The sequence below is a fragment of the Cervus canadensis genome, chromosome 13 (genome assembly GCF_019320065.1).
Source record: "Cervus canadensis isolate Bull #8, Minnesota chromosome 13, ASM1932006v1, whole genome shotgun sequence".
Classification (NCBI taxonomy): domain Eukaryota; kingdom Metazoa; phylum Chordata; class Mammalia; order Artiodactyla; family Cervidae; genus Cervus; species Cervus canadensis.
In genome coordinates this window covers 20,532,520-20,548,337 of record NC_057398.1, presented here as the reverse complement: position 1 = coordinate 20,548,337, position 15,818 = coordinate 20,532,520, and the positions used below count along the sequence as shown (strand labels likewise).

At 39.6% G+C, this 15,818-nt stretch overlaps 1 protein-coding gene across 2 annotated transcripts in view; it reads left to right on the top strand.

Moving 5' to 3' along the window:
* Nucleotides 1-842: 842 nt before the first annotated feature.
* The window catches only part of RASAL2 (RAS protein activator like 2), a 396,573-nt gene continuing 381,597 nt past the window's right edge, over nt 843-15,818 (top strand). For both annotated transcript variants that reach the window (XM_043484891.1, XM_043484890.1), the window contains exon 1: nt 843-1,691. In XM_043484891.1, coding sequence (XP_043340826.1) covers nt 1,490-1,691 — 202 coding nt within the window. In that variant the 5' untranslated portion in view covers nt 843-1,489. The remainder of the gene's footprint in view (nt 1,692-15,818) is intronic.

Sequence of the window (15,818 nt, the reverse complement as noted above, 5' to 3'; positions counted from 1 at the left end):
TTACTTTTTCAGCCACTCTTAAAGCTGAATTGGTGAATAACATCGCTTTGGGTGGGCATAAAATTAAACCCAAGGTCAAGGGAGACAGTCTACAAGTAGACCAAAAATAAAACTCAAGAGATGTCATTAGAAGATTTGGGGAAAAAAAAAAAAAAAGCCAAGATATTGCACAAAGATCAAAGGCTAAAAAAGAGAAATATGCTTAGCTAATTCTGGGCTTTTGAGCATTTCATGTGCTTGCGAGGCCCGTCCATCCATCCACACCACACTTCTGAGCCATGCTATTCTAAACCGATGACAAGTCCAGCTTTAGCGCGGACAGGGCGCAGAGCGCGGATCCCACACAATTCCACAATCCCAGACCCCGCTGCCAACTCTACTCTCTGGGAAGGAAGGAAGCGTTTCCCCTAGGGTGACTGTAAAATAAAACAGCCTCTCCAATCTTTCCGTCCAATAAGAAAGAAACGTCGGTCCAAATAAATATAGACATAAATGCATACATACAAGGAAAAGGGTAGGAAGAGGGGGTAGAGGGGAAAGGGAAGTTCTTTTCCTTTCTTTTTAAATTTCCCGCATCCCTTTTCCTCCCCGCCTCTTCACGCCGGCTCCACTTCAAGCAGCAGCTGGGGAGACGGAGAGACCGGGAAACGCACTGTAGGGCGGTCGGGGAGAGAGTTTTTGGGAAGTAGGCGGTACTGGCTGGATGAATAACTCGGTGTCCGATTTTTCCTGCCTTCGGCAGCAGTTCCTCCTCCGCGTCGTTATTCCTCCGCACACGCGGCTGGGCCCTCGGCCCTCGATTGCTCCGGCCTATCACCCTGGGATGCCGCCTGCCGCCGCCACCGCCGCGGCTGCCGGGCTTGTGGGATCCGCGGCGGAATCGGAGTCGGAGCCCCAGCCGCGGCGGGAGCCGTGGCCTGAGAGTTAGGGGGCGGGCCGGGTCATTCCTGGGGAGGGTGCTGAAGACTGGCGGGCGAGAACCCGGGGCCACCGCCCTCCCCGCAGGCTGAGGGAGTGGACATTCGGAGCCCCTGAGCGGCGGCCGCGGCGGCAGCGGCGGGAGCCGGTCAAAGGGGGCGGCCCCTGGCGGCGACGCCCCCGGCCCAGCCCTGCCCGGCCCCGCTCCATCCCCAGCCCCGGCTCGCTCGGACCGCGGGAGACGCCGGCGGGGGCACAGGAAGGCGGCTCCGAGGGGGCCGGCGGGCGAGCCGCCTCTCCCGGGTCCTTCCACGTTCCTCCCGGGAGGGACCCACACCTGAGCCCGGACCCACCCCCCGCCCGGGGCCACGCTGGATCCGCCTCCCGGGTGCAGGTGGGCTGCAGCGTTCGAGCCGCGGGCAGTGGGCGGCGGGGAAGGAGGTGAGCCGCGTCCGCGCCGGCTGCCGCTCGGGTCCGTGCCCCCGCTGCTGCGCTCTCCGCCTCCCCTTTCCGCAGGCAGGGCGCGGAGCCGCGCGCCCGCCCCGCCGCCGCCTTGTCCCTCCGGGGCACCATGGAGCTCTCCCTGTCGTCCGGAGGAGCCGCGGAGGCGCTGTCCTGGCCAGAGATGTTCCCGGGACTGGAGTCCGACTCGCCGCTGCCCCCGGAGGAGCTGGACGCGGTTGTCCCGGTCAGTGGGGCCATGGCCGGTGGCATGTTGGATCGGATCCTTCTGGAGTCCGTGTGCCAGCAACAGAGCTGGGTCCGCGTGTACGGTAAGGACCTAAGGCCGTCTTAGAGACTGATGTTTCTTATCTTTGGTCAGGCAGAAATGCATTCCCCAGGTCTCAGCCCCATCCATTCTCAGTCCCTATCCATCCTGGGTCCGCTTCCCACATCCCTTTTTGTTCTGGGGGTGTATTTCTGACAAGTTTCTTCAGCTAGTACTTGAGGAGAGAGATGTGACTCAGTTTGGTCTTTGGACCTTTTCAGGTACCTTTAGTAAGTTTAAGGTGGAGTTGGGATATGAAGCCTTAATTTTCAGGTGGTTATTTCAAGGGAAGTGTCACCCGATCTTCAAGAAGACGACACCAGGAAATCAATCAGTCTTGAGTAAGCAAAGACTGCAAACCAAGATATTATGAAAAAGCTTAGTGGAGGTTAAGATAATCAAGTAAAAATCAAAAGTATTTATTTGGGGAGGGGAACAGTCTGTCTTCTATAACCTCTTTCTGAACCTCACTCTCCAAAGGCAAGCACTTAGTCCAAGGGGTGTGGATTGTTTCAGATTGCACTATTGTTTCTGGTGCTCTTTGTAAAGTGACTGGATTGCTACTCAGCAAGTTAAAAAGTGATGAACACACTGAAACTTTCCCTTTCTGCATTCCTAGTAACCACCTCTTTAATTAAAACTGAATGATGAGATTCTATAAGGGCAAGCCTGTGGCAGCGTTTAAGCCATGCTGGTTTTGAAAACCTGTAGCCCAAAGATTTATAGCCTGGCATTCAGGACTGAGCTGTGGCTTTCCAAATCATTGAAACGTCAAGGTGTTTATCACTTAGCTCACAGGGATATAAAAGACATTAGTCATGTGGCTGAGTATAAGATGGCAAACTTGAAGCACCTGAGATCAACACAAGTTTAAGGTGTTATCCTGCAGTCATGTGCATCTAAGCCTATAGTGATCAATTACTTTATGTGTTTTTGGCTTTTTTCCCCCCCATCCTGCGCAGGTTATGTGTTTACTATTCAGGAGTGACGGTGACTTTGAAGTTGTCTTCCTGGATAGTTTAGTTGATTTCAAGACTTTGTCTATCACTATCAGAGAGATCATAGAACTAGGAGTCCAGAGATGGGAATTTTTGTCTCAGTTCTGCTGCTAAGTGTCTATGTGATTTGAAGCGGATCAGATCACTTTTTTGACCTCTCATTCCTTGTCTGTAAAATGAGTGGGTTGGATTAAATAATCTCTTAATGGTCCTTGCAGTTCTAAAAATCCATCAGTTTTTATAGCCAATTTTAAAGGATTTATGTATGCAGGAACGTTGTATTTTGCTGGCTGTTTGTAAATGTTTCTTGATGTTATTTTAGTTAACTGAAAGAAGTAAAGCAAAGAAGTGGGAGGTGATGCAAGGTCATCCAGTTCATTCTCAGCAGATTAAAAACTTTAGTGCCTGATTTTTCATTCACCTGCTAGTCCTACTTAGCCGATGGTTTATAACAAAGGTTGGTGAAAATCTGAAGTTGAACTTGAATTAGAGTATATTGAGGTTACAGCTTTTTCCTATTCTGTCCTATCTTTTCTTATATACTTCTTTTGCATATTGTTTTTTTGTATGAAGTTAGCCTTGTTACTGCAAGAATATGTATATATGACAATTCAGTAGTTCTGTCTGGGTTTTCTAGACCTAATGTTAGCTTTGTACTTTGAATGTAACCCATAAAATGAATGTGCTTGTTTTTGTAGTCCATTCCTAGGCCTAGGTTTGTGTGTATGTATATATATATGTGTGTGTATGTATATATTGTTTCCTAAATATATGTGCTGTGCTTATTTGCTCAGTTGTGTCCGACTCTTTGCAATCCCATGAACTGTAGCCTGCAAGAATACTGAGTGTGTTGCCATGCCCTCCTCCTGGGGATCTTCCCAACTCAGGGGTCGAACCCACGTCTCCCGCATTGCAGGCGGAATCTTTACCATCTGAGCCACCGGGGAAGCCCTCTTAAATACATAGACATGTGTATTCTCTCTCACAAACACATATATAATTTACATTTCGGAGTTAATTTGCAGACTTTCTACTATATTGTAGCTTTTTTGTCTTCCCTATCAAGTAACCAGAAATAGTTTTTATTTACTATTTAGTACTGCTACTTTCCTTCCTCTAAGGCAGCTCATCCTGGATACTACTTTATTGTCTTTAGTTTGATGTGAATATTCTAAAACTATCTTAATGATTCTTGACTTTTCTATATCCTTGGCTAGTTTTTAAGTTGCCTATTGTACAGCTCTTAGGAAAGCTTTGATGCAAAAATAATAGAATGTAGAAAGTCAATTTGGAAAAGTTTGTTTTGATTTTCTTGTTTGTTTGTTTTGTGTGTTCAAAATCCTGGTTGTTTTGGAACATCAAGGTTGTTTTACACAACTGGAAGAGACTTTGATAAATGTATTCAAATGCTTTTTAAAGAAATCCAGAAACTAGTCTAGAGTATGCAGCTGGGGATTGTGAACCTGGGTTTTCATTCTGGCTTTGCCACAAATTGTTGTCTAACTTTGGGCAAGTAATTTTAAGTCCATGTGCTTAGGTTCTACATAAAATGTGGAGTCTGGAGTAATTGGTATCTATGGTATATTTTAACTTTAAAGTTCTCTGATTCTATGGCCTGCCCTGTTATTTTACCTACAACTTGGTCTCCCGCTTCCAGACTGACTTGAGGCCAGGCATCAGGCAAGCCTCTAATGCATTTAAATCATGACTGTCGGGTTTCTGGGGAGCACTTTTATCAAAAGGTCAATGAACTGAGTTTTGAAAGAAGGAATGTTGAGGGCAAATGTATATTTGTTTGGAATGTTTTCACAAGATAGGAAGGTGGGGATGGGGGTCTCAGATCCAGCTCATTCAGTTTTGAGACCTGACCTAAAATAGCCATGTGAGCTTTAAAGATAGGGTTTAAAGTAAAGAGCTGTATTAAGTGCTGTTGGCTTCTGGTTATGGCTCACATCCTCTGCAATATACTTATGTGTGAAATCAGTATGCAAACAGAAACAGAACTACCCCCACCCCTCAGATATCTTAACAGAAACTTTTATTTATTTATTTACAGAAACTTTTAAAAACAATATTTTATTAGTTTGCCTCACAAAATTTGAAGACTGGACACCGTTTTGAGTTTGCTACTGATAGGTCTGGCTCTTTGGTAGATAATACTTATATCCAGAGTTTTGTGTGTCGTTATGAGTGAAAACTTTTTTGGAATATGTTCAGAGCTTTATAATATGTGGATCTATATTTAGAACACAAACAAATGCACATCTTTGAGATAGGACTAAGAGAAAATCATGCTGTTCTTCATTTTCTTTTAGCTGTAAAATGTTTCATTTGTCTTCTTCCACTGTTATTGTAAGTTGTGCCCATGCCCGTCAAGACTATGAAATTTTTGACACCGGAGAGTCTGTCTGTCTTGTTGATCTTTGTATTCGTGCCTTGCCACTCCCTTCATTGTCACGGTGTCTAGCAGATTGATGCCTCCCCCATGGTAAGTCAGTGTCTGTTGAATGTTGATCCATCTGTCCTTTGACCATCCAGATCTCAACCTGACTGACTGTATGGGTGGTAGACTAGCTTAAACAAAGGCATGCCACAAACAGCTAAATATGGATGCAGAATCCAAGAGCATCAAATGCAGAACATTTTTCAGATATTTATAGCCTCAAAGCGAAGTCAATTGGCTGAAAAAGCTCAGCAGCCCAGCAAAAGGAAACGGGAGCGGGGAAGCCAGCCCCACTGTCTGTGCTTTCTGGTAAACAATGAGGACGTTAAAATTAACTACTTTACCATGAGTGGATGATGAGTGAAGGACAGTATTTGGGGGAAATTTAAGATACCGGTCTCTAGCCGTGGCAGCATTGGAGTTCTGCACCCATCAGTACAACAGGTCTGCAAGTGTATGCACAGCAGTGCTCTTTAATAACTAGAAGGGAAATGCAATTATCATGATGAAGTGGTCACCAAGAAACCATATTGTTTTCGTAGTATGGGCAGGACTTATCTAAAGTATTCAGTTAATAAATAACATCAGCATTATTGTATACCATTAAGCTAATATATGGCACATTGTTTATTAATGACTGATAGAGACCTCCTGGAAAATTTCTAAAGACTGGTACAGTTTCAGCAAGCAGAAGAAAAAGGGAATTAATAATGCTGTATCAAATATCATACAGTTCTAGAAATATGGCATTGAGACTTTGGTAAGAGTTTCTCATGAACTGGATATGAGTTGGTAGGGACCAGGAGTCCTACCTGGTTGTAGTAAATTATATTGTTTTTATGCTTCGCCAATTAAAGGATGGTGTTTTAATTTAAAAAGTATATTTTCTTGAAATTTTAGAGAATGTTTCTATATTTACTTAAAATGTTGCAACCAGTAACAAGTCCAGGAAGTTGTTTTATTTTGATGCAGTATGAATTAGTTGTGACTAACTCAACTGGCCTTACACAGCATGTTTTTAGCATAATTCACTTTGAATATTCTTAGCAAATCACTCATTCTTACACATCTTAAATATGCACCCCATGACTCCTATTTTGTATTAACATGTAGATAAATGAGATTGCTCAACCAAGACTAAAAGTTTTACGTGCTTTAGCTAATTGATTGCCAGAAGAAAAATCAGTAAATACGTACTCAGTATATCCCTAAACATATTCATGTTACTTTAAGTGTTTTAATTTCCTCAGATGCTATTAATTGAGCTTTTACACATCAGTATTAATGTTTTAGGAATCTTGGGATATTAAGCATGGCACATCAAGGATGGCACATTGACTTTGAGTGTTGACACCTTAATTTTCTGTGATCTCCAATACATTTTATGCACAGTAGTAGTAGACAGTTCTCCACAGCAGTTAAAACTTTCAAGAAGGCCTAGGTATATAATGTTTATTTTAAATTATGTTGATTTCAAATAGATCCCCCTTTTGCCTTTGAGAGAAAATTTGTGTAGTCATTTAACTTATGTATTCTACGAATGTCACAGATGGTGGACAGTTTTCTGTATAGTATCTTAGTATTTTTATACCTTCTATCATGTTGGTTCATTGCGATTTCATTTTCTTTTCTTTTAAACTTTTTGTTTTGTGTTGTGGTATAGCCAGTTAACAATTTTGTGACAATTCCAGGTGAACAGCAAAGAGATTCAGTCATGTATATACTTGTATCCATTCTCCCCCAAACTCCCCTCCCATCCAGGCTGCCACATGACATTGAGCAGAGTTCCCTGTGCTATACAGTTGGTCCTTGTTGGTTATCCATTCTATTTCATTTTCAAAAGACGAAAATATTTTTACAGAACAGAAATTGTACATCCACAATCTCTTTTCCAAAACCGTTTGAACTAGTGTTTCAGAATTCAAAACTTTTGATTTTAGAAAATATGATATATATACAGTGACATAAGCCCCCTGGGGTATCTGGAGAAACTTCCAAGAATCAGTCATGTTAGTAGTTCTGCAATTTAAATACATGAATATTCACACCAAGTATGGTATAAGACTATATATAGTATGATGTCATTGTAGGTCAGTTTACTGCTAGAGAAGTTATGAAGAAAGTGTTCAGAGCTTTTTGGATTTAGGAATTGCTGGTATGGAATTGAGGATCTATATACATTCTCTGGAGTAAATAAAATGAAATTCTAGAATGCCCCTGTTTATCTGAGAATAGTTTAAACAAATATTTAATTTTTAAATTAAACAAATGTTTAACAAATAATTAAGGATTGCCTTTATCTTTTTTAGATAATCTTTTCAGATATATTAATATAAGGTCTATTAATGCAATATATTAATATTAATATAATAATCTTTTTCAGATAATATGATTCAGTGCATGCCCCTTGAAAAATGATGTACAGTTGTGTCCTGTTATGTTGAATGGAATAATTTTTTTCTAATTTGTTAAGGAAAAGAAAAGGGATTCATATGGCAAAGTAGGCTTTACAGAGATTACTGAGGAAATGGTGGCAAGGCAGTGGTTTCTAACACTTCGTTTCATTAGAAAGAAGCATGAGGTAAATTAAAGTGGAGGGTTTATGTAATTGTTCTTAGCAGTTGTCCTCTTCAGTAGCACAAAGTGGTTTGATCACCTTTTAAGTAGGTGAACCACAAAAAAGCATTCAACTAATGACTGAGTTAATCCAGAAAAAATTCAGCTGTCTGCTCCCTTGTCCTGCCCTGTTGGAATCACTTTTAAGTAACTAGAGAGGTGTTCAGTCTTGTTAACCAGGAGGAGGAGTTAGAGGTGTGCTGAGGGCCCTCCTGAAACCGCTTCACCCGGCCTTGGCAGAGGGATACCTGCACTCTGATGTGTTTCTTCCCAAAGGCTATCAAGTGCTGCTCAAGACCTGTTGGTAGAGAACCCTTTACAAGTTTAATGTGGTTGGTTTTCTAGTGGGAAGGAAGCCATTAAGAAGTACATGATATGTAAATAGTAGGGGAAAAAAGGACGTCCTGAGGCCCAGCTCAGTGGGGTTAGTGGGAATATAGTGGAAAAAAAAGAGAGAGAAGGAAAGAAAAATGGAGCCCTTGAGGGCATTAAAAAAAAAACAAAAAAACTTCACTTGCTGCGCTGTTACATAGTAGTGATCATCTTATCGCTACCAGCAGGGTTCAGGTGTTAGAAGCCTGAGTTTTACCTTCCTTCACCCAGTGTTTAGTTACATTAATTAGTTGTCTGCGGCTGTTTTGGTCATGAGGATCCAGTTTAGAGACTGATTGCATTCTCATTTCCCCATAAGTTATCTTCAGCATGGCTCAAGTTGTGTTCACCTTGTGTCCTTCGCAGGTATTGTTGTTTAGTCTAGTTGTTAAGTCGTGTCCAACTCTTTTGTAGCCTCATGGACTGTAGTCCATGGAGTTCTCCAGGCCAGAATACTGGAATGGGTAGCCTTTCCCTTCTCCAGGGGATCTTCCCAACCCAGGGATCGAACCCAGGTCTCCTGCATTGCAGGCGGCTTCTTTACCAGCTGAGCCACAAGGGAAGCCTAAGAATACTGGAGTGGGTAGCCTATCCCTCTCCAGTGGATCTTCCCGACACAGGGATCAAACGGGGATCTCCTGCATTGCAGGCGGATTCTTTACCAACTGAGCTATCAGGGAAGCCCAGATAGCTGGGTCTAAGAGATTGGTACTACTTGCAGATACTCCTTGGGAGAGTGAAAATTTAGAAAGGAAAAATTTTAACATAAGGCATGAAAACAAAATATTCAGAATAGTGTGAAAAGTTAAAAAGTTGGTGGTTCTAAATATTTTGCTAAATAATCTTTTTAAGTTTCCTCGGTTAGGGAACTGGCTCAGGAAATTTAGCTTATTCCCCAAACTGGAGACAAATTCCATAGTTTGTCAGGATTAGAACTCTTAACCGCAGATTCCTCAGCCTCCTGTTTTAGCTTCTAGATCTTACTGCTTTTCCTTAGGGAGATGGCCTTTCAAAGCTGAAGGTCAGTGAGAAATACCAGATTGTTAGTTTCACAGTCTTTAAGGGAAGTGCTGGAAGTACCATTACCTAGGTAACAGAAAACAAAAATGGTCAAAACATCCACAAAGTAGGAGGTTAAGAATAATCTCTTAGTGGTGGGCTTAGAGGTGGACTAGAGGCCAGATGAGGTCTCTTCCTAAATTTTTTATTCTGTGATTGGAGGGGTGTTTTAAGGAAATTTGAATATTTCATTTATGACCCTTAGAACCCTGGATAATACCTGTAACTATATTATATCTTCCCTTGTAATTTCTAATCTCTCTGATTCATATCATTAAAAAGTTAATACTGTTTCCCTAATTATGAATGTAAGCCATGCTTAATGTAAATAATTGGAGTTATAGGAAAAGATGAAGAAAATTAAAATCAGCTCTAATTCCACCTCTTAGAGATAATTCTTATTTTAATATTTTATTGTATTTTACTTCAGTCTTTTCTATACAGATATATTCATCTGTGCATATTTGGTATCATATTACATCTATTTTATATCACACTTTTTTCTGATAGTGTATTTCCTTTTGGCTTTGAAAATGTTTAAAAATTTTCCAATATATTTCTATTTTTAAATTTAATTTTAAAATAGGTAATATATTTCCTTCTTTCAAAATTCAAAAGGTATAAAAGGATATACCATGAGGCCTCTCACCCCTCACTTGGCATCTGGCAAGCAATCATTGTCCCCTCAACCCCACACACAGTCAATAACTGTTTGAAATTTTTGTGTATCCTTCCATACCTGTCTCATGTATGTAGAAGTAGATATGCTCCGTCGTGTCCCACTCTTTGTGACCCTGTGGACTGTAGCCCACCAGGCTCCTCTGTCCATGGGATTTTCTAGGCAAGAATACTGGAGTGGGTTGCCCTTTCCTTCTCCAGGGGATCTTACTGACCCAGGGATCAAACCCATGTCCCTTTCTTCTCCTGCTTTGGCAGGCATATTCTTTACCACTGGTAGCATCTCAGAAGCCCCTAGAAGTAGATAGATAGATAAAAAATTCTGCTAAGTGTAGGATCCAAGGAATTTAGGTTAAAAAAAAAATTCAGGGTCCAGAATTCCCTGTCTGTCCATTGGTTAGGACTGCTTTGACTGCCAAGGGCGTGGGTTCAGTCCCTGGGTGGAAGTCCCACAAGCTGCATCGTCAAAAAAGTTTTGTGTGTGTGTGTGAGGCTAATGAAATGGCTGAAATAGGCCCCCAAAGGAAGTTGGTCTGGTGTTCTGGGGGGATCTGAAGCTGGTTGTTGTTAATTGTTTTGTATCTGAATTGATAGTATAGTTTTTACTCTGTGTATGCTTTTTTCCTTTTTTTTTTTTTTTTAAACAGAAATGATAACCCATTATAGGAATTGATCCACACTTTGTGTTAATTCTCCCTTGTATTTCCCCGCCACACATACTTATCACTGTATCTTGGATATATTTTCCTGTCCATTCGTAAACTGGTTCCATATTGTTTTTATGACTGCTTGATGCATTGAAGAATCATCATTTAACCCTGAGTTTTGCTGGTACAGGTGGTAGTATATAAATAATCTTGAAAATAAACCATTTTGCTGTGTATAACAAAAATTCATGGAATTGCTAGGTCAGAGACATGTGTTTTCTAAAATTTTGAAAGATACTCCCAAACTGCTTTTCTTTGGTGTTGTACCTATTTATATTTCTCCACCAATGTATGGGGCTTCCCAGGTGGCTCAGACCGTAAAGAATCTGCCTGCAATGCAGGAGACCCAGGTTCAGTTTGTCGGTTGGGAAGATCCCCTGGAGAAGAAAATGGCAACCTGCTCCAGTATTTTTGTCTGGAGAATTTCTTGGACAGTGGAGCTTGATGGGCCACAGTCCATGGGATTGCAAAGAGTCAGACACAACTAAGCTACTAATACATCAATGTATGAAAGTGCCCATCTTCGTGTATAGGGAATTATCAAGTATTTTTTAATGTGACAATCTAAAAAGTAAAAAATTGCCATAGTTTTAATTTTTCAAATCTTACCTTAAGTGTGATTGAGTATCATACAGAGTCCTTTAAATATAGCCTTTTTTGTGACTGTACATATCTTTTGCCCTTTTTTATTGGGTTGTTGGATCTTTTAGTGATTTGCGGGAACTTTTAGTATGTTAAGAAGCCTTTGTCTGCTGTGAGTTGACAGTATTTTAATTTGTGTTTTGTTTTTCTTTTCCTCTGTGAGGAAATTATTCTTATACAGTTGAATATATCAGTCTTTTATGGCTTTTTGATTTTCTGTTAGAATGGCCTTTTCTATTCTGAAGTTCCAGTTCTCCCGTGGTTTGTCTAGTACTTTTTTTTTTTTTATCTTTGATCCATTTGGAATTCATACCTATAAGGTATGAGATGTGGATATAGTTTCATTTTCAGAAAGATGGATTTCAGTTATCCTAGCAACATTTATTGAATAATTCATGTTTTCCCCCACTGATTTAAGATGTCTCCTTTATCCTTTACTAGATTGTCATATACAATTTGGTGTATTTCAAGATTTTCTGCTGTGTTTTATTGGCCTCTGTATATTCATATGCCAGTGTCACACTGCTTTATTACTGAAGCTTATTTGAAAATATAATTTGTTAATGACTAATTTAACATAACTTATCTAACCATTATCCTATGTTAAATATTAACATTTTTCAAAAATTTTTTGTTTACAGTCTACTGATTCTCTTTGTTTACAGATCTTTGAACTTCTGACTATTTCCTTAGGCTGAATTCCTAGAAGAGTATGTTTTTAAAGGCCTGAGACTTAGTGCCAAATTTGTGTGACCTTCCTGGAAAGCAGTTCCTGCCACAAATATATGAAAATATGGCTCCTAATTTTAAGTCCTACTTCTGTATTGCTACATTCAACATATTGAAGTATGTTTGCATAGATTTCCTGTAGTGAAATTTCCAGGTGCCTCAGAGGTAAAGAATCTGCCTGCTAATGTAGGAGACACAGGTTCGATCCCTGGGTTGGGAAGATCCCCTGGAGAAGGATGTGGCAACCACTCCAGTGTTTTTGCCTGGAGAATCCCATGGACAGAGGAGCTTGGTGGGCTACATTGCACAGGGTTGCAAAGAGTTGGACACGACTGAGCATACAGGTGCATGTAGTGTCTTAAATGTTATTTAGCACATATTAAATATGCTTAGAGTTCTAATGTTATTTAGCACATATTAAATATGCTCAGAGTGCTAATGTTATTTAGCACACATTAAATATGCTCAGAAAAAAAAATATGCTCAGAATTCTAATGACTTACCTTCAAAACTGAGTTTTTTCTCAGTGGTACTCCTTTTGATTAATGGCAGATTTCCAAGTAAATAAGGGAAGCATGAGTGTGGAGTCAAAGCAGTTGATCTGCTAAAGGTCAAATCCGTGACCATGACCTTCTTTATGCTGTTAGATGACTCTCCAGCTGAAATAATCTGACACAGATACATATTGTTTTAGATACTCTGAGAAGAACATAGTTGGTGGCTTTCATCTCAGCTGTTCATGTCCTCCATCTACTCTTTGTTTCTCAGAGTTTTCAGAAGGAATTGATTTGAATATAAGTTCATTTGGTTTTAGCTGGATGAATGACTGAGGTATATACTTTTTAAAAAACACTATGTTAATGCTGAATTTTTAGCATGGGATTCATTTAGGTATGTTCTAGGGAAGTTTATAATGTCAAAGCCAAATTTGAAGAATGGCAACTATAACATTAATGACAGAAGTAATTTAAAATATTTTCTTAAAAAAAAAAGGGTAGAATAGGAATTGTTCTGAAAAAAGCATGGTTTATATAGACCATTAATCAGTTAATCAAATTTTCTTTCTTGTTTTTTTTTAAGGACTTAATTTTTTTTAGAGCAGATGTAGTTTCACTGCAAAATGAGAGGAAGTTAACAGAGATTTTCCTGTGTACCCCCAGTTCCCACGCATGCATAGCCTCTGCCATTATCCAACATCCCTGACCAAAGTGGCACATTTATTATAACTGATGAACCTACATTAACCCATCATTTTCACTCAAAGTCTACATTAGGGTTTACTCCTGGTATTGTACATTCTGTGGGTTTGGACAATGACATGTATTCATCATTATACATTATACAGATTATTTTCACTGCCTTAAAAATCCTATATGCTCGGTTCATCTCTCCCTACCCACTACCTCCCAGCTCATAGCAACCACTGATGTTGTTATTGCTTCCATAGTTTCTCCTTTTCCAAAATGCTGTTTAGTTGAAATCATACCCAAATTGTCTTTTATCTATTAGCTATTTGTTTAGCATGTAATAGGAGCAAACTTAGAAAGGGACAAAGTAGTTTAACTTTTAATAGTAACATAGAGCGGTTTAAGAATGAAATGTAGAATCCTGTATTCAGTTAATATTGTGGAAGTTTGTAGGAGATTTTGTTTGATTTAAATTTGGGCAGGATATAACATATAAGTATTTTTTTCCCATGATTTCTGTAGGCTTGACTCTTAAATTTTCTGTTTATTTATAAATTTCAGGCATATCTCTGAGTGAGAAAGCCCAAGACCTTTCTAGGGCACATTTCTGTTTTGTAATGGACCAGTTTTGCCCAGTGGATAGTGGTCAGCCTGACTCAAAGAACAGACATTGAAAAAGATGCCCAGCACTAACAAAAGACTTGGTTCAAATCTAAAAAATTAGTGTACTTTTAGTATTTTCTGGCTTCATAAAGACCTCAGAGTAGTTTTCATCTTCATAGAAATGCTTTATTTGCTAATGTCTGAATCTTATTTGATAGCATGGTAAAGAACAGTATCATATGTGGTGCTTCCTATTGAAACAGAAAGATACTGTAGAACAGTGGTCCCCAATCTTTTTGGCACCAGGGGCTAGTTTTGTGAAAGACAGTTTTTCCATGGACCTGAGACAGAGGAGGCTAGGAGTGGTTTCAGGATGTTTCAAGTGCGTTACATTTGTTGTGCACTTTATTTCTATTATTATTGCATCAGGTCTACCTGAGATCATCAGGCCTTAGATCCTGGAAGTTGGGGACCCCTGCTCTAGAGGATTTGATATGACTGTATGTTTTGCTGTTTTGCTCAGGTCAGAAAGTCCGAAGTCATTCTTTTTCAAGCACACCTTTAATCAGTTTGAGGAAATTTTTAGGTATTTGCATTTTAGGTTATGTTTTTAGTGTACAACTTGATCGTCATGCCTGTGTGCTAAGTCACATCGGTTGCCTCCAACTCTTGCGAACCCATTCATTGTAGCCCGTCAGGCTCCTCTGTCTGTGGTTTTCTCCAGGCAAGAATACTGGAGTGGGTTACCATGCCCTCCTCCAGGGGATCTTCCTGACCCAGGAATCGAACATGTGTGTCTTAAGTCCCCTGCATTGGCAGGCGGGTTCTTTACCTAGTGCCACCTGGGAAGCTCACCTTGATTGTCATACCTTGAGACATAGTTGCGTTACTTTCTCATGCCAGTAATCTTTCCTTACCTGTAGCTTAACTGGCAATAGTAATGTTTTGCTTATACAACCAGCAATGTTATTCCATTTACCTGTGAGCATGTTATATAAAATGATATGTTTTTGCAAAGTTGGGTTTTTCTCTGCAGTCTCAAAATACCCTGCATTTTTTTTTTCAATAAATTTATGAAACATGATCATTCTTTTCTCCATTTTATTGGGAAGTAATCATGTAAGGTTAGTGATGTAAAGATTCTTGGTAAAGTTATATTAGAATGTGAGTAAGACTGGAATGTGAGTTACAATCTAGTACATTTTTTGGATATTACCCTATTTCTATTATCCAAGTTTGTAAGTTGCTGCTTCCAGTGTAATATATTTGTGTTAAAATATGTCATGAGCTGTTTAAAGTAGCATTTTTAGACTTTCCTAAGTTCTCTTAGAATTTAGCAATTTGTTTTATCCTACCTTCTGTACCTCTTTTGGAACCACATAGGTAAGAAAGGGTTTGAGTTCACTGGTGAACTGAGGGAATAAAAGTGAGGATGCTGGAGAGAGTAACCAATATGTTCTTTTACACTCATTTTTTTTTATTGTGGTACAATATACATACCACATTTTATTTTAATTATTTGTAAGCATGCAATTCAGTGATATTAAGTACATTCACAATGTTACGTAATCCTCATCATTGTCTATACCCACTTTTGAGAAACTACCACTTTTCCACAGCATTTGTGCATTTTTACATTCCTACCAGCAATGGATAGGGTCCCAATTTCTTTACCTCCTTGCACCCGCTCTTGTTATTTTCTGTTCTTTGTTAAAGCCGTCCTAGTCAGTGTGAAGTGACACCTCATCATGGTTTTGATTTTCATTTCCCTTATGGTGAGTGATGTTGAACATCTTTTCATATGCTTTTTGGCTGTTTGTATATCTTCTTTTGAAAAATGCCTATTTACATCCTTCTTTTATATTAATTCTTAGACATATTCTTGTTTTTCATATTATCAGTAATAAGTGTTAATTGTCCAATATAGTAATCTTAACTCTAATAACAGTGATAGTCATAATCATGATTATAATGACAACAATAATGTAAAACTTCTTGAATACTTACATGAGCCAGGTGCAGTTCTAGGTTCTTTATGTCTATTTAATCTTTGTGGCTATCCTATGAGGTAAATGCTATTATTATCCAGATTTTATA